Raw genomic sequence first — 19013 nt, 5'->3', positions numbered from 1 at the left:
GTGCTGTACTGTTCTATGTTCTAAAACATTTACGAGAACGGTTTCCGGGACAAGGGACTGAAGTTCCCTGAATAGATTGGAGAAGCTGAGGCTGTTCTCCTTAGAGCAGAGAACGCTGAGAGGAAATCTGAAGTAGGTGTTCAAAATAATGAGTACTGTATTGCCTGAGAGTGTGGTGGAGGAAACTACGGTTTGGCCTTTCAAAAGGGAATTGGATAAGCGCCTGAAGAGGGAACATTTGCAGGGTTATGGGTAAAAGCCAAGGTACGCAAGTAGCTGAATTGCTTTTGCAAAGAGTGCAACCATGACTGGCCATTTGGCCTCCTTATGTGTTTTCACCATTTTATTAGTGATTCTATTAGTTCTCAAGACCCAGGTTGCTGGCCTCTTTTCCTCCTTGTCCAACCCTGTTCCTGCCTGTCGCTAGAGCCACCACATCTGTAGGCCTGAGATAGCAGCGGAAATGGTAGCAGAGAGCATAGGTGAGGCTTCTTCTCCTTCCCATAGCTTACCTGGCTTTCGTCCAAAACTTGGCCTGGTCCAAACTTTGGCGTTCTGTGGCCACTTTAGCATTGCTTCTTGCGCTTCCACCGCTACACTATCTGTAACTGAGAGCTGAACATGGACTAAATAGTTAACCTGGAAGCTACTAGTCGACATGACTCAAGTAGCATGTGAGGGAGAGCATTTGCCTCCTGAGGCAGTTAGGAGGCCAGGAATATGTGTTGTGTCCACCATTTTTAAAATAACAGATTGCGCGAATCCTGGAGTGAGTCAAATTCAGACCTTTGCAAATAAAAACGGAACTGTCCCTTTAACCGTCCCTTTTGCCAAAAGAGATTTACGCTTCAATATTGTGTCATTCTTTTTAGGGGGAACCAGGAATAAAGGGAGAACCAGGGGATAAAGGACAGCCGGTAAGCTCCAAATCCATACTGCATTGTACTTTGTCAAGAAATAGTCTGTTTAAACTTGTACGTGTCTGAAATAAATTTGTGAAACTTAGTTAATCCAGCTAAAGTAAACATGCTCTGTTTTAAAATACTTTTGATCTGATAATGTTTTTCCCTTTTGTACCTCAATTTTACAGCAAAATATTCTACCAAATCATTAGAAAGTTATTTTGTGTCCAATTTTAGGTATTTCTGGTGCTATGAAATCTAATTCAGCCCTTGTTACTGGCAAAGAATGTGGTCTGTTTTTTGGCCACCACAGCCCACTCACCAACAATTTCATATTTTAAGATTACAACAACGGAACAAATTAGCATGGTTGCTCGAGGAGCATTGTTGATGTGCGAAGTGTCACAAATCTTTTTGTGTCTCCAAAACCCTGCAAAAGGAATTTATTTAGCCAACAAAAATAAAGCCAGATTTTGGGTAACATGGACTCGTGTACCATGACGTGGCTTAATTTCCAAAAAAAATGCTAAAGGAAGCAAAGTGCCCAGACCATATAGAGATTGTCATACAAGTATGCAGTTGTTCTAAACTAAATTAAATACCTGGATCTGCACGGTGTCTTTACTCTGTGTGCCCAATCTTTGCCAGTACAGACACTGGCTGCTATAGCACACAAAGGTATTTAAAGTGACATTATAGCCCATTTAAAAAATGGCATTTTAGTCCACAATTTAGCACTATAATTTGACACCAAAACTAACACCTGTTGGTTTCAAATTCAAATGCTGGGTTTGTTTGAATGAAGGGTTCATGCTTCTGAAGCAATTCTTGCTGACGTGCGAAAGGTTTCTCATAAAATCATTGAATTGTTGAAGTCGATTTACAAAGTTAAAAATGACTTATTTCATAACATCAACAAGAAAAATTACTGAGTAAGTTTGTTCATTTTTTATGTTAAAACAGATTGTATTCCTTTTGTTTGTCCATCTAAGTGCAAGGTCTAAAAAGTTTAAAATTACTCAAAAACCTCTTCCTTTTATCAGTTTCCTACCAAAAGAATACAATCATTCAGCCTGCTCTCTGTTGCTAAGTTTAATTTTAATCGCATGCAGCTTCTTTGATATTCAATCCAAAATTACAAATTATAGCAAATTCGTCAATACCATTGTTCTTGAAAAGAATTAAAAATATTTTGAGCATATTTCACGAACACAGCTCGTAAGAGAGTGTTTTATATTAGATTGCTCTTGAGAAAACATACAAAAGGGATACTGCCCTGTTAGAGGTGTGGAAAGTACAAACAACTGAGCCAGTTGTTTTGTGAATGTGTGTGTGTGTGTGTTACATGTTTTACTAATATCAATTTATATACCAGTACTGACCTGTTCTGATTTTCTTACAAGCTAATGAGTATAACTAGCTATCAAAAGTTTGATTGTATAGGAATATAAATTGTATTAAAAAAAGCATGTTCCACTTTTGCATAAGTCCACTTTATGTTACCATAAATTCCTTTGCGGATGCAAGCTTTTAATTTCGCAGTGTTCAGTTCAGTACACAAGTTATCTTACAGAGTTTGTGATACTGAATGATCGTGCTGAGATAGCTTCATATCGCATTTAGGCTGATTAAACAAACTTACCTATCTTTCTGTTATCCCCAAAGTCCTCCACACTCCTTTCACAGCCGGGAAAATAGCTTCCACTCCTCTGCAATGCCAGACAATAGAAAGTGCATGATAATGCCTTGGTGTATGACTGGACCTCCAGTTTTCAATTGACCTGAAGGAAATGCTTGTCCTTTGCTCAGCAGCCCTTCTCTCTACGCGTGCAGTTGTGGGGTGGGGGGGGGGGGGGGGGGACTCATCATCTGAGGAACAGGCCCAACCCTGAGTCTTTGCAGTTTATGGCACAGCACATTGGTGCCCTGTAACCCGACATCAGCATGTAATCCTCCACCTGAACCAGTTCTAGCTCAGTATCAGTCCCAGCCTAGCTCACTTATGAATTATTGGTTACGGCTAGATGAGAAATAGTTGCAAAGTGGGTTGAATGATAATAAGAATTGGTCATGAAATGGCATTCTAGAACTCAAGATAGAGCAGAAACATGGGAATAACTGCAAATTTAAGACATTGTGACTTAGGTTCTGGTAGCTGGGAATGATGGTGAATGAAAACTTTTGACATCTACGGTAGCAATCCGAAGTCCAGTACAGCCCGAAATAGGTGGAATTGTTTCTGAGCGTGTCAGTATCAGGATCAAACTGGCCAAATTTTGGTGTGTGACTGGACCTCCAGTTTCTATTACCCTGAAGGAAATGCTTGTCCTTTGCTCAGCAGCCCTTCACTCTACGCGTGCAGTTGAGGGGCAAGAACTCATCATCTGAGGAACAGGCCTTTACTCTGGCCAGATCTTCATCTTCCTTGCTAAATTGTGATACACACTTGGCATGACTGTGAGCTGACTAAATGTACATAATTCTGAAGTGGCTTTGTCACCTAAGGTTATGAATATAATGTTACTTTCCATGCTAATGCATTGGTATGAAAATGGCAACTGAGGTGTGGAGTCTGGTTCCTGCCCTCACCTCAAATGCACAAAAGGTGAAGACCACAAAACATAAGCACAGGTGAGAGATGTCCGCCGGAAACCTCCAACCTCGCCCACGGCTTGGATTCTCCGGTGCCACTGCAGTGAATGGAGCTTTGGCTGAGCGTCTAATTTTCCATTCTCGCTAGCAGCGGGGGCAGGGCGAATGAGCTCAGAGAATCCCGCCCCTCATTTTAACTCATCCAGTTTAGCCTTCCGTAATCTTATGATACCTACCTATTGATCCCATTTCAATATCTAACTGCCTCTTAAACAGCTATAGTGTTTATGGCTCTAATCCTCTAACTGGAAGACCACTCCAGATATTCATTGTGATTTAACTGAAGAACTGATTTCTAAATAGAGGGCTAGATTTAATGCAGCCTGTCACGATGGAAAACATGGCAGCTGGGCTTACTTCATCCTGGGATAGATTTTGCTTCATCCTCTTGGTGGTGACAAAACCTCCCCTGATTAAGTCGAAAGGCAGCAGGGGCTGACATGGGGTTCCTGGCCGTCAATGGTTTGGTGTCGGTTCGGTTCATTGATGAACCAATTGATGCCCATTATCACTGAGCCCACCATTGTTTGGTGGTGGCTCAGGAATTAAATGGCGGTCGCATGGCTTACCTGCGTTTTCCGAAGACGACCAGCAAGGGGGGGAGGGGCGGAGATTGCTCTTAGTCAGGCAGTCTGTGCCCAAGATACCCAGCACTAGGCAAGGAGGTGACCCCTGGAAGCCACTCTCCAGCTCTTGCACCCAATCCCTGTTGTCTCCTGCCCAAGCTGGTAGTTCTCTGTGGGTGAGACTCTGTGTGGGTGAGACTTCTACTTCCGAGGACCTCAGTCACGGAAAAGCTGTGGTTTTGCCAGGCTCTGCCATGGAACTGAGCAGGTTTCTCTGCCAGTTTGCTAACTAGTGGGTGAGACTGCCATCAGCCTGGCAGATTACAATAGTATTCAACTTGTCTTCCGCTGGTTTGTACTTGACAGCTCTGTCTCTCTCTCTCTCTCTCTCTCTCTCCAGGAGGCTATCTCATGCCATCTGGGCTTGATGCTATGTGGAGCCATTTTATGGCTGCTGACTGGGAGCCTTGCCCAGTAACAACACACATCATGGATTTGGACCTCACAGCACACAGCTTTCTAATCATTGTACTTGTACTCCACCCCTCATTTTGCAAACCCAGAAATGCTAATGCTAGGGTCAGATTTCTAGCTCTGAAAACCTGCTGGGTGACAGCCAAGAGTAATTGCCAGAGTATGCCCACTTGTGACTTTGACCCATGACCTTGGTCATTGTTGATGGACTCCAGCATTACCAGGGCCACATCTTGGGTTCTTGCCTGATCATGGAAACCAATGATACCAGAGAAGCTATTTCATCCTGTTCGGAAAGGGATGGTGGGGGAGAGGAGTCCCAAACCGACTCGGGGGAGAGGGGTCCCAAATCCACCCCCTTTCCTCCCACCACCCACACAAAATAATCGTAGAACAATCTTTTCCAAGAGCTTACTCGCTACTCCAATTCACCCTGGCCAAAGATGAAGCAAGTCTAAGCTTGGAGTCCCTTCCTCCAGCCAATCCCCTGCTGATATGAGAGACAGGTTTGGTCCTATACCAAACAAAGCTTTACAAAAGTTGACCAGGAAAGCTGGAAACAGAAAGATCTGCATCTTAGCCAAATTTCAAGTCCTTTCCCTGGAGTTAGGTTGGGAAAGTACCAGAAAGACCATCGATTACGGGTGTCTCCCAGCCTTTTTGCCAATGTCGCCAATGACTAAGCTCCCATTCCTGTAAGCAAAACACATTGGCTACCCCACACTCAATTGCAACTGCTTCCTTTCCACCTATTCTACCTTTTTGTGGCCTCCTGAGGTATTTTGCGGTCCTCCTCATTGTTTGCCAAACCACCCACGTTAGTGTCACCCAAGAACAGGCATTTCCCACAAGAAGGGAAGTGGAGAAATAGTTACCTCCACCATCCTCAAACACTTCCTGGCAGCATTGGTAGGAGCTGGAAGCAAGTTGTCAACCATGCCTTCCCCTTCTGTAGCATCAGAGCAATTTTATGGGAAACCGAAGGATTGTTACCAAACCATGCATGAAGAAAGTCTTTTTTTTTCATTAACTTGAGTGTGTTGGTTTTGTCTTTTGTTAACCCAATGACTTACCCAGTAATTAACTTTATTGTTGATCAAATCTAGCCATTGGGGGAAACATTTTTTAAATACAGAAACCTTCCTAAGTCTATTTTATGTGGTTTCCAATTCTGTAAAAGCTGGTGGGGAGGTCGTGACTCTTTTCTTTGGGGGTTTGATGTATTTGTTTTGAGAGTGTGTTGTCCCATTACTGAACTCTTCACTTCATTTTTTAAAATTCTGTAATCGCTTCATTTGAAGCTGAAATTTATGTTTCCTCTGCTCTGTGAAAGAAACCACACAGTCACATAATGGTCATTGTCTTCCTGGTGGTGATGTTGTGAAGCTATTGATATTAGTGCATGCTATTTTACAACTCAAAAAATATATTTCCTAGTCATGGCTACAAACATGGTTTCTAGATTCATTGATTACAGTTAATGGAGTTTGTTCAATGAATTCTGCATGTTTATTCCGAACCTTTCTGACTGAATACATTTCGATGATTCAAAAAAAAATCACGTTAATCAAAATCTGATTGTGAAAACCATTTTGGGGTGTTTTTTTTCTACATGAAGCTGAAAGCAGAGCTTCACTGAAAACAACGTTTAATAACAATTCAAATTTCGTCAGTCTTCTAAACTTGTTATAAATGTGCCAGGTGCTTCAGTCATTTACCTGTTCCTCATGCAGCGGGAAGGGGATACAGCTGTGGAAATGTCATTAAAACTGTCCTCCATATATGTTGTCTTGTTGCATGACTTACCCATGTTGTGTGTGTCGCTTGACTCTAATCGTTTGCATCTGGCTGCTTCATTAAACCGAGAAACATGAGCATGCTGATCTGTCCTCCTTTCACGTCCTGCCTTGTACAGCCTCTCAAGTAATAATGATATGCAGTCATTTAAGATCTAAGTTGCATCTGTACTAAAAAGAAAAACGCACCATCACCTAAACCCAAAGTAAATGGTTTGAACGTAACGTTTGCATTCCGCCTAGTGAATAATCTGTTAGATTTGTTAAGAAAAGTGTTGCGAGCTAGCTTGTTTGGAAGTGTTCTTTTAAATGTCTGAGCTCCGGATGAATGCATTGCAACGACTACCTAAAAGTAATATCTAAATGTTTGCAGTTTAGAGACTGAAATGGAACCTGCATGCTACTGCCTTTGTTTTGGTCATTCGTGTGGAATGCTGAAATTGAGGCCAAATCCCTACCAAAAAAACAAAGGAGGATATGACAGCAAGTCAGTTGCTGGCATTTCCCTTGATGGCTGTATCTGTCTTCCACAGGGGGAAGGTATACACCAAATCCGGGAAGCTTTGAAGATTTTAGCAGAGAGGGTATTAATCTTGGAGACTATGATTGGTATCCATGGTGAGTAAAGGGAATAGAAAGATCTTTGCACCGAGTCTTATGGGCACAACCAACCAGTCACACAACAGAACATGATCAAGTCTAGTGTTTAAATCTCAACTTACTTGCAACAATTGCTTCTGGTTTAAAATGAGGTAAATCACATTTTGGTGTAAAGAGTTCGACTTAACACAAAGTATGCTTGCAACAAATGTTCTTTATTGTGTGTCTTGAGTGTGATGTCCAATTCTCGGTACAAATCCTTACTGTAGTGCTGTTATTTATGTGTGTATGGGGTTAACCAAATACCCAGACACTGCAACAATGGGAACTAGGAAAGTCCATGATATACTCCAAAATGATCTCCTGCATTGTATTCCAATGGAAACATTAAAATGATTTGAAATTCATAATGGAAGACCTGCAAGCAATCTGGAAAAATTGCCGGCTGAAAATACCGCTTTTATTTGCAGTTGAGTCATTTTCCAAATTTTACAAACGGCTATTGAATAAAATTGGACTATTTTCCTTCCTGAGTGTTATTTAAACAGGTATATTTACCACGATGAATTCAAACAATTACCAGTACAAACATGGCTGGCCTGGTTCCCAAGTCCTGATCATAACTATTTTTTTTAACTGGGGAACAAAACATTTTCTGTTGCTGTTTCCAATCTCCACCAGGCCGTTAGTTGGCAGATGTTCCAAGATCTTCAAGCTGAATTAGAAGTTCTGGCTAGAAGGGTAACCTTACTGGAAGCCATCGTGTGGCCAGGTAACCAAGTGGTCAACCATTAAAAGTTGCAGTGTTTGTGCCAACAAATGGCCCCAAAACATGTTGTTACAACTGATCAATCCTCCAAAGATGCTGATAGAAGTGATGAAGAGTTATAGTTTTGTTATACTTGTTTTATTACTGTGGCATTTCTAATATCTTTCTGATAACCTTCAGGAAACAGATGAAAAGAGGCAAGTGCGTACACTCTGTGAACTCTGCCTAATTCTTATTAAAATGATCTGGGTGTAATTCTGATAAAAGTCAGTATCAAAATTGAGACAAAAATCAGCTTGAAATTATTCTACCATTTTATGTTTTACAAAAAGCTTCCTTCTTATTACACAATTCCCAAAATATGTTCAGCTCCATGTAACTGACAGATATTTTAAAATGAAACATGCCAGGAACATGTAACATAAGTGAGAAAAGTGACAATGCTGAGGAAAATGTTATATGACAGAATAATGTGTAACAATGGGCACTGGACTGACATCATTCACAAACCATGGGAAACCATATTGGAGCTGCTGTTAATAAATGACTCGGAAGATGGAATATAATCCAAAGTATGGTGATTATCAAATTGGGTGTAATAACCAGTGATACCTCCCAGTGTGCAATAATCCAAAGGGACTTCAACGGCCTAGGGAAAGATGGAACTGGAGGTTCGGCATATTACAGCCTTCCGGTCTCAACATCGAATTCAACAACTTCAGATGATTAGCTCGACCCCACCTTGACCCTTTTGTTTTCATTTCATTTCATTTTTATCTGTTCTCTACCTTTTATTTCTCTTTGTCGTTCCTTATTTTCCCCCCACTCTTTCCCCCTATTTTATCCCCCTTTCCTTACCTTTTCTCACCCTTTGCTTCCCCTTTCTCCCTTTTTCTCAATTTTACTTCTCTCCCATCCATCCCCCCACATCTTCATCTGCCACAGCTTACCCTCTGATTTCAGCTTCTCTGCCGTTTGGCCATTCTCTCTATGGGCTGCCATTAGCAGCCTTTCCCCTTGTTTCTGTGGCTATGACTCATCTTTCATTCCCTCACCCTGCGGTATAAATATCTCCCACTTTCTCTGCCTTTTAGCTTTGACAAAGGGTCATCTGGACTCGAAACGTCAGCTCTTTTCTCTCCTTAATATGCTGCCAGATCTCCTGCTGAGATTTTTCATCATTTTCACTTTTGGTTTCAGCCTCCAGTGTCCGCAGTAATTTGCTTTTATCTAGGGAAAGAAGGCAATCAATCCCATGCAAGTTGGTCCCCTCATATGCAGGCGGTCACTGGAGAATGATCACCTGTTCACAGTTGCTATCAAACCACCTTTGCTGGAAAACATAGCTCTGTGGTTGACTAGCCTTCTGACACTACCTGGACGCTACAGTTTGCTTTTGGCGCATCTTGCAACCACATTGTGGAGAGTCACTATCTTCAGAGGTAGGCCATGAGGTTAAAATTGAATGACGGAGGAGAAAAATGGTGAAACAAAGTAACAGCTGCAATAAAGGTACTGAACAACAAGCGCTGGCCCTAGAACTATATCCCAGGAACATTTAAGTGAAGGGGGAATAAATGGCAAAAAGATATTTTTTATAAAACCTCAAGACGTATCTTGCAAAACATGAAATTGTAATGTGTATTGCAGGAGAGTAATTGCCCTTTTGTGCAGTTTAGCGCCACATCTTTGGGATGCCTACCCCTTGCTTTGCTTAATCTTTTACACTTATCCTACAGCCATTCCATTGACTGAGATTGACTTGTAACCTGCTACTGTAAATGTGACTCAAAGTATTGTTTTTATACTATTATTCTATACAAATTATAGGCTGGAATTCTCCAGCTTCCCATCAGTGGGTTTCTTGGCAGAATGCCAGTCGCTAGTGGCGGGACCTTTTGGTCCCGCCGCTGCCAATGGGATTTCCCATTGTAGCCACCACACACCACCAGGAAACCCATGGCGGGGACCGGAGAATCCACCACTAGCGAACAGCCAGAGAATTCCAGAATAAGTTTGTGTTTTTTTAACAAGCTAAACTGTAAAAATGACAATGCTATATCACAGTTTATTCTACACAAGCCATCAGTACACAATGTGCATTCTCTGTACAAAGAACCTGTTGTATTGACTTCCACAAACAAGTCCATGGCTAATCCTTTCACGTTTTATTCTTGTAAGTCTAAGTTGCAGTGCAAAAGCACATAGACACAAAATTAATATTTGACTAAAATTAAAATACATTCACATGCTGCAAATAAACAAAATAGACAAAACACATGGCTGTGGCAGTATTAAATATTAAATATCGCTGCAAAAATACATTGTCGAAGCTTTTCATTTTGCAATCATCAGATCAATCACAGATACCAATGTCAGGGGAAAAAACAATTTTAAAATGTATTAGAAGAGAGTGCCGATTGGTTGTCAAATGGACTCTGATAGAGGCATTGCCATAGAGAGTGCACCAGTTAATACTGACTGACAGTTAACTGTCAAACATGGTTTGAAAATTTAAACCAGGCAAATTGACTCTGATTGGTTAAGGCATTGCCCTGAGTGATAAACCAGCAAATGACTGTCACTTATTTTGTTTGGCTGAAACAGCTGCAATGTGTGTACCTGTTCTTTCTGTCTGGAAAGAACAGTGCCCTGTGCATTAGTATATGTAGCTTTCAGTACCCGCAAATGCGCCATATTGTGAGCCCAACTGACAATCTTAAATTGGTTGTCAGTGTTATTTTTAGCACATTGAGGATTATTTAACAAATGTTGTCCAATCGTGGAATCATGTCTAATATTGGACACTGTGGGTGGGATTTTGCTGCCTCGCTTGTCCAGAAACCGTAAAATCCCGCTCACGGTCAACAGACCTTCCCATGCTCCACCCCTCGCCCGCTCCGATTCCCATGGCGAGCGAGCCAGTAAAATTCCGGCTAGTATTTTGAGTTTTGCAAATGTGAGGTGGTTGGGTAGAGTCTGTATCTTGCCGGTTATGAACATCAGAAGGGACATGCTGTTTGATACATGCTACATCTGTTAATACACAGAACCCTTTACGTTGCAGACAGAAAGAACATGTACACACTTTGCACCTGTTTCAACTAAACGAAATGAGTGATAGCCATTCATTGGCTCAAGCCAATACTTTGACCAATCAGAGTCAAGCTGCCTTATTTAAATTTTCAAACAATGCTTGACAGTTATCTGTCAGTCACCATTAACTGGTACATCTTCCATGGCAATACCTCTACTAGTCAGAGTCCACTGGACAAGGGTGGCACAGTGGTTAGCACTGCTGCTTCACAGCTTCAGGGACCTGGGTTCGATACCCGACTTGAGTCACTGTCTGTGTGGAGTTTTCACATTTTCCCTGTGTCTGCGTGGGTTTCCTCCGGGCGCTCCAGTTTCCTCCCACAGTCCGAAAGAAGTGCTAATTAGGTGCATTGGTCATGCTGAATTCTCCCTCAGTGTACCCAAACAGGCGCCCCAGTGTGGCGACTAGGGGATTTTCACAATAATTTGATTGCAGTGTTAATGTAAGCCTACTTGTGACACTAATAAATAAACAACCAATCAGCATTCTCTTCTCATACAGTATAAAGTTATTGTTTCCCCTGGCATTGGTATTCTTGAGATTGTTCTGATGCGTGTAAGACGAAAAGCTTTGACATCTTTTTTCAGCCATACCCACGTTATGTAATACCAAATAGCTATTTATGAAACATTAACCAGAATTTTTCTTGTTTTTATCTGCTGTGATCTGTATTTTACGATTTAAAACTGCTCCACATAATCTTTCAGATATACTTTTAAATTTAGTTAAAGAAGGTATTTGTGCAGAGAAGTATGTTTGAAAGTTTATTTATTATATATTGAACCCGGATTCCTAAGGCTGTGAGGCAGCAGTACTGACCACTGCGCCACCATGCCACCCACATTCAGCTCTGACAAATAGTCATCCAGACTCGAAATGTTGGCTCTATTCTCTCTCTGCAGATGCTGTGAGACCTGCTGAGATTTTCCAGCATTTTCTGTTTTTGTTTCAGGTTTCAGCATCCGCAGTAATTTGCTTTTATCACATTCCATGGAATGGTTTGATATTAAGCATGTAAATGTTTTCATTATTTCATAAGCAACAAAAGCAACAAAGCCAAATTATTTCTGACCGAGTGAATTTAAAGAACAAAGAACAAAGAAAATTACAGGAACAGGCCCTTCGGCCCTCCAAGCCTGCACCGACCATGCTGCCCGACTTAACTAAAACCCCTTACCCTTCCGGGGACCATATCCCTCTATTCCCATCCTATTCATGTATTTGTCCAGACCCCCCGTTAAAAGTCACTATCGTATCTTTTTCCACTACCTCCCTGGCAGCGAGTTCCAGGCACCCACCACCCTCTATGTAAAAAACTTGCCTCGAACATCTCCTTTAAACCTTGCCCCTTGCACCTTAAACACCATAATTGACTCTTCCACCTTTGGAAAAAGCTTCTGACTATCCACTCTGTCCATGTCCCTCATAATCTTGTAGACTTCTATCAGGTCGCCCCTCAACCTCCGTCGTTCCAGTGAGTTTCTCCAACCTCTCCTTATAGCTAACGCCCTCCATATCAGTTAACATCCTGGTAAATCTTTTCTGTACCCTCTCCAAAGCCTCCACATCTTTCTGGTAGTTTGGCGACCAGAATTGAACACGATATTCCAACACTTTATTGAATAGGATTTGTAAATTTAATCCATGAAAAGTAGCATTTGCTTCACAGATAAATTCACAGGTACTGCACTTAGCAATTTTTTAAAAATCCTCTCAATTCTCATTATCTCCATAATACTGTAAAACTTACAATAGATCTCTTCTACTAAATTATCAGAGTTCAGCAAAATAGTTGCTGCCTCTCAACTCAAACGCTTATTTTGTTAGTCAGGTTCTAACCTTACACCCTCATGCATTTTCTTCCATTTCTTTCCTTTGTTTCTCTGTCTTCAATGTAAAGTACTCAGCCTATCAAAGTGAAATGATCTGTTCCACAGAAATGACTCTATACTGTCGCAGATGCTGACATTTCAAAGCTGCACATCCATCAGAATATCAGTCTACCTGAATAAATGAAATTAACTGACTTATTGGAGGCTTCCTGCTTTACTGTTTTTTTCTGAGAAGACTCTAGCTGTTCCGACTCCCCTTCCCTTTGCTTTCTGAGCACAAGGGGAGGCTAAATTGCATCACCCCTGAAAATGGGTGTCAGCATCATGATGCACGATTAATCCATGCCCAGTGTACTGCCTATTAATTTGAATGATCTCATTACCACGGGCGCATAAGAAAGGGGGGCCCAATATCATGAGTGGCTGGAACCAGTTAAACCTAGCTTGCACTGCTTAAGGCGAGCCTGCACCTCTTAAAAGGTAAGGTGCATTGTGGCTGGAGCAGATGCTGCAAGTTATGGGTTGACTGACCTGGGAAAGAGTGTGGAATGGCACAACACAGGAGAGAGAGAGGGCTGCAAAGCTTTCAGGCTCTGCACTGGAGTTCTCAATGGAGGAGGTGGAAAGGAAGAAGAGATACCCTATGGTGCCATGGGGAAAGGGGTATCTCCAGACACATGATCAAAGGGCAGTGGAAGCAGATAGCTATGGTGGCCAATATCAGGGAATCAAACCCCAAGAACCTGGATGCGGTGCCACAAGAAATACAATGATCTCACATGAGTGTTCAAGGTCAGCGAATGCATCTTCAATTGCCATATCCAATTAACTCTACCAATAGCTTCAGACATTGCTCAATTTGCTTAAATTCCCCTAACTCATCTACCACTTATCCCTATCAATTGGGACTCAAGCCTACCATTTATATGCTTCACCTCATCCTCACTAACGGCACCAATGCAAGCCTCACACTCACATCTCGCTGATTGCACACACTCTCAGCCATTCAACGAAATAGATCACACGGCACTCACTGAACACACACCCCTTACCTTTGCAGGAAAAGGAGATTCACAACAAGAAGATCATGGAGCAAATCAGATGGGGGACACGTCCATATCTGTGCTAAATCCCATGAAGGAGATGGTGCTGGCCATTATTGCTGAGGCTGTGGCGGTGGCATTGGCAGATTAAAACTATTGAAATCAGTAGTTTCCTTATAGTTAATCCTCCTTCTCACATCCCATTTTTCCCTATTCCACACTCTTCTAATTTACAAGCTGCAGATGGTATAGAGTCATAGAGGTTTACAGCATGGAAACAGGCCCTTCGGCCCAACTTGTCCATGCCGCCCCTTTTTTAACCACTAAGCTAGTCCCAATTGCCCGCGTTTAGCACATATCCCTCTATAGCCATCTTACCCACGTAACTGTCTAAACGCTTTCTAAAAGACAGAATTGTACCTGCCTCCACTACTACCTCTGGCAGCTTGTTCCAGACACTCACCACCATAAGCATGCACCCTTTACTTTTCCCTTCCCAGCACCACAACCCCGCCCTTCAACCTTTCTCTTTCAGATACCCAAGAGGTGCAACTTGGCCAGGCTGTAGAGGAACACCAAACAGAGACTGATGAAGAAGACACATCACCTACACTTAATTTCACAATAACAGTCACCATCTCAGATTCTGAAACTGCACGTAACTTGGGGAGGGGATTGTGGTCTGCACCAAGTGAGACATTGGGCATGAGTAAGCTTCAGGCAGGACAGGGGCAAGGATCACACAAGCTCAAGCCTGCCATAGAGAGAGATCGTCCATAGGTTCCAGTGCTGAGGACTTAGAGAGGGCTTCAGTGAGACATAGTGGACAGTGAAGAAAGTTATCTCCAATTGCAACGGGATCTTGATCAATTGGGCCAGTGGGCTGATGAATGGCAGATGGAGTTTAATTTAGACAAATACGAGGTGATGCATTTTGGTAGCTTGAACCAGGGCAGGACTTACTCAGTTAATGGTAGGGCGTTGGGGAGAGTTACAGAACAAAGAGATCTAGGAGTACATGTTCATAACTCCTTGAAAGTGGAGTCACAGGTGGACAGAGTGGTGAAGAAGGCATTTGGCATGCTTGGTTTCATCGGTCAGAACATTGAATACAGGAGTTGGAACATCTTGTTGAAGTTGTACAAGACATTGATGAGGCCACACTTGGAATACTGCATGCAATTCTGGTCATCCTATTATAGAAAGGATATTATTAAACTAGAAAGAATGCAGAAAAGATTTACTCGGATGCTACTGGGACTTGATGGATTGAGTTATAAGGAGAGGCTGAATAGACTGGGACTTTTATCACTGGAGCCATAGGAGGCTGAGGGGTGACCTTATAGAGATCTATAAAATAATGAGGGGCATAGACAAGGTAGATAGTCAATATCTTTTCCCAAAGATAGGGGAGTCTAAAACTAGAGGGCATAGGTTTAAGGTGAGAGGGGAGAGATACAAAAGTGTCCAGAGGGGCAATTTTTTCACACAAAGGGTGGTGAGTGTCTGGAACAAGCTGCCAGAGGTAGTAGTAGAGGTGGGTACAATTTTATCTTTTAAAAAGCATTTAGATAGTTACATGGGTACGATGGGTATAGAGGGATATGGTCCAAATGTGGGCAATTGGGATTATCTTAGGGGCTTTTAAAAAAAAGGGCGGCATGGACAAGTTGGGCCGAAGGGCCTGATTCAATGCTGTAAACCTCTTATGACTCTATGAGACAGAAAGAATGCTAATGGGTACGGCAACAAAAGGCTTGGTACATTAGGAAGTCTGCAGTCAGCGTTGAGCTGTCTGGCATCAAGCTAATATGGGGCTTTGTGCAGAGATTGGAGCCCATCTTTTCCAGGGTGGAAGTGATGCTCAACTCTCAAGTGCAAATCCAGCACTTGACGGCTGATGGGGCAGCATCCATTTCAGCATAACAGCTCCTGCCCAACATCTGAATGCTGCTACACAAGCTCAGCCTTCTGTCATCACAGCTGTGGGTTACAGTGTGCAAAGGGGCTTAAATTAAAGTTTATTTATTAGTCACAAGTCGGCTTACATTAATACTGCAATGAAGTTACTGTGAAAATCCCCTAGTAGCCACAATCTGATTCCTGTTTGGGTACACTGAGGGAGAATTCAGCACAGCCAATCCACCTAACCCACACATCTTTGGACTGTGGGAGGAAACCCACACAGACACGGGGAGAAGGTGCAAACTCCACACAGACAGTGACCCAAGCCGGGAATTGAACCCGGGTCCCTGGCACTGTGAGACAGCAGTGCTAATCACTGTGCCACTGTGCTGCCCTTGGAGGGTGTTGTGCCAGTTCACCAATGTGACTTCCAAGAGTTTGTTAGTGTTGCTGTGATGCTGCTCCAGAGGAGTGGCAGTGTCTCCATGGAGTATGACCTGATGTCCTCTTTCAGCAAGACAGCATTTGTCTTCCCACCCTGTCACTGCACCAGTGCCCTCGCTGATACTGGTCAGCCAACCTAACCAGACTGCTGCCACCCGAGTTGTGACGGTGCAATCTACAGCCAGGCTTTATAGGCCATTTAGCTGTTGGTAAGGACTGACCCCTCATGATAGGGAAGTATTGTAAGAAGCAGCAGACCACCTGGAATCTTGACATCTGTCCTGTAGGGTCTATTCTATGCAGCTGAAGCATAGTTGCAGTCTGGCTGTGGTATATGCTATCACATTCTCTATGGCAGCATGCGTGCTGTCATGTGTGTAAGTTGCTTACTGGTGTCATGGAATCATAGAATCCCAACAGTGCAGAAGGAGTACATTCGGCCCATCGAGTCTGCACCGCCCACAATCCCACCTGGGCCCTATTCCCGTAACCCCACATATTTACCCTGCTAATCCCCCTAACATTAGGGTCAGTTTAGCATAGCCAATCCACCTAACTCGCACATCTTTGGACTGTGGGAGGAAGCTGGAGCACCCAGAGGAAACCCACGCAGACATGGGGTGATGTGCAAGCTCCACACAGACAGTGACCCAAGGCTGGAATCGAACCCCAGTCTCTGGAGTTGTGAGGCAGCAGTGCTAACCACTGTGTCATTGTGCTGCCCATAGGTCGTTGTCAATCTATGATTTGCCATGGTAGCTCAAATGTAGCCGGGTCAGTGACCTGCTGCAGAATGGAGGCTGTCAGGATTTGCATGCACGATTCACTGTCTATAGTCATTTTTAATCTGGAACCTCTTTACATTTAGGTTTCAGTATGGAGTAGAGTTGACATGCGGCACTTGTAAAGCAATGTGCATGCAGCCACTGATGTTCTACACCATGGGAAGCCTACAGCCTGAGCCAAGTTGCATGCTTGTTCTGCCTGATTGTCTTTGGCATGCATGAATGAAATGTAATTAGTTGACTTTCCTTGAATAGAAAGTGAGTGAACTCCTTAACAGTGGATGGCAAGCTGCATGATGTCACCATTATGTCTGGCACCAGCCCAAAAGGAACCAAAAACATAAACCTTCCTTCTCATGGTCAACCTCTCAGCCACAGGCAATGTGGTTCTTGTTCTACTTTGAGATGGTGCCTGTGGCTTTGGCAGATTGCAGGGAGGATATCTTTGGAAATGCAGCCCTCTCACACATTGTTCCTTGCTGAGGTTCAAGTAGGAAAGTGGCCCCCACAAACATCCTTGGTAGATATGACACCTTGCTGAGAGCATGTCTGCCCCTCCTCCCTCTTCCAGCAGCTTGTCCTGTTCTGCATAGCCTCTGTTCATTCCGCACATCACACTGTATTCCAAGAGGAATGTCTCTTAGTGCATCCACATCAGGGCGGGGCGGAGGGCGCTGTTTTGTGCAAAAGCCATGAAGTCAGTAAAAAAAAAACCTTCAACGTAAACCACTCCCAATAGACTTTTGCAACTTGAAACAATTACAAAAAGCAGCAAACACTTACAGAATTGCAGAAAGAGCCAGAAGAAATCTTCCATCTGCCAACCTGTAAGTAGTTGATGATCCCTTTAAATATCACTGTTGGAAAGGATTTTTCCTGTTGCTGAACTGTCTGCTGTGTGTCTTTCTGGTGGATGTTCACCTGCGTGTCTGTTAATGCCAGCAACAACATGGTGTCCAGTGCAATTCACCCCACAAGCATGCATGAGTTCTCCAGTCACATTTTTGGAGAACAGAAAGGGGAGTCAATCAGCCCAATTTCTCACTCATCTGATGGGATTTTAGAGTCTGTGGCTGTTTCTACTCCTGTTTTCTGAAAAGGGAATCTCTTTTAAGATAAAAAAAACGTTGAATGGTCTTATTTGTCTTTATTTTTAACCTTTGTGTTTGTGGGTGTTTTATTATCATGCTTTAAATGTGCCTGGATTCACATTGCTAAGTTAAACGAAAGTAAAAGCGTTCGAAACTTGAAGCAAAATTGGAAAATGCTGGAAACGTACAGGGGAGCCATCAATTTTTAAAAAGAGAAAAGATAGGTTGATGCTTCAGCTTATTAATCTTATTGTATCAGTATTTAACACATTTGATGCGTATCCCCTTTGTTCTGCTCAATCCTAAAAAGATTTCCTTTTTTTTCAGATGCTGGGTATTGCTTATATTTTCTATGTTTATCGCAATAGATTATTGAATTTATCTGCTTACACTTAAAAAGTCACGTTTTTTTTTTCTGATAGAATAGCCTGTGCACCTTTGGTTAATTGTTGAAATCATAATTTTTTAAAAGTTTATTTATCAGTGTCACAAGTAGGTTTACATTAACCCTGCAATGAAGTTACTGTGAAAATCCCCTAGTCGCCACACTCCGGCGCCTGTTCAGGTACGCGGAGGGAGAATTTAGCACGGCCAATGCACCTAACCAGCACATCTTTTGGGCTGTGGGAGGAAACCAGAGCACCCGGAAGAAACCCACACAGACAAAGGGAAAACATGCAGGCTCCACGTAGACAGTGACCCAAGCCGGGAATCGAACCCGAGTCCCTGGCGCTGTGAGGCAGCAGTGCTAATATAAACACTAAAACTGAGGGAGCCGCCACCTTTTTTAAAGTTAACTATCAAATGAAAAGTGCTGATTGGTAAAGGGTGTATAAAGACTATTCTTTTTTTAAAGTATATATTTGTATGGTACCCAATTCTCTAAATCTGATTAAATGTACAATCTAAAAATATCACTTTTTTATTTCATAATTATATAAACACTAAAACTTAGGGAGCTGCCACCTTTTTTAAAGTTAACTATTGGATGGAAAGGACTGGTTGATAAACGGTATTAAAACTGAGAGAAACAACATAAGTGAAATTAGTTGTTCTG

The 19013-nt window shown here is 42.6% G+C and overlaps 1 protein-coding gene across 2 annotated transcripts in view; it reads left to right on the top strand.

Annotated features, from left to right (window-relative positions):
- Positions 1 to 19013, top strand: part of emid1 (EMI domain containing 1) — a 369825-nt gene that overhangs the window by 348199 nt on the left and 2613 nt on the right. Inside the window, exons 13-14 of one of the 2 annotated variants that reach the window (XM_078227412.1) lie at positions 873 to 917; positions 7672 to 7762. In XM_078227412.1, coding sequence (XP_078083538.1) covers positions 873 to 917; positions 7672 to 7762 — 136 coding nt within the window. Of the gene's footprint in view, positions 1 to 872; positions 918 to 6923; positions 7009 to 7671; positions 7763 to 19013 lie in introns of both variants that reach the window. The other variant, XM_078227413.1, reaches the window with a different exon arrangement.

The sequence above is a fragment of the Mustelus asterias genome, chromosome 13, assembly GCF_964213995.1.
Source record: "Mustelus asterias chromosome 13, sMusAst1.hap1.1, whole genome shotgun sequence".
Taxonomy (NCBI): domain Eukaryota; kingdom Metazoa; phylum Chordata; class Chondrichthyes; order Carcharhiniformes; family Triakidae; genus Mustelus; species Mustelus asterias.
This window is presented reverse-complemented; position numbering and strand designations above follow the sequence as displayed.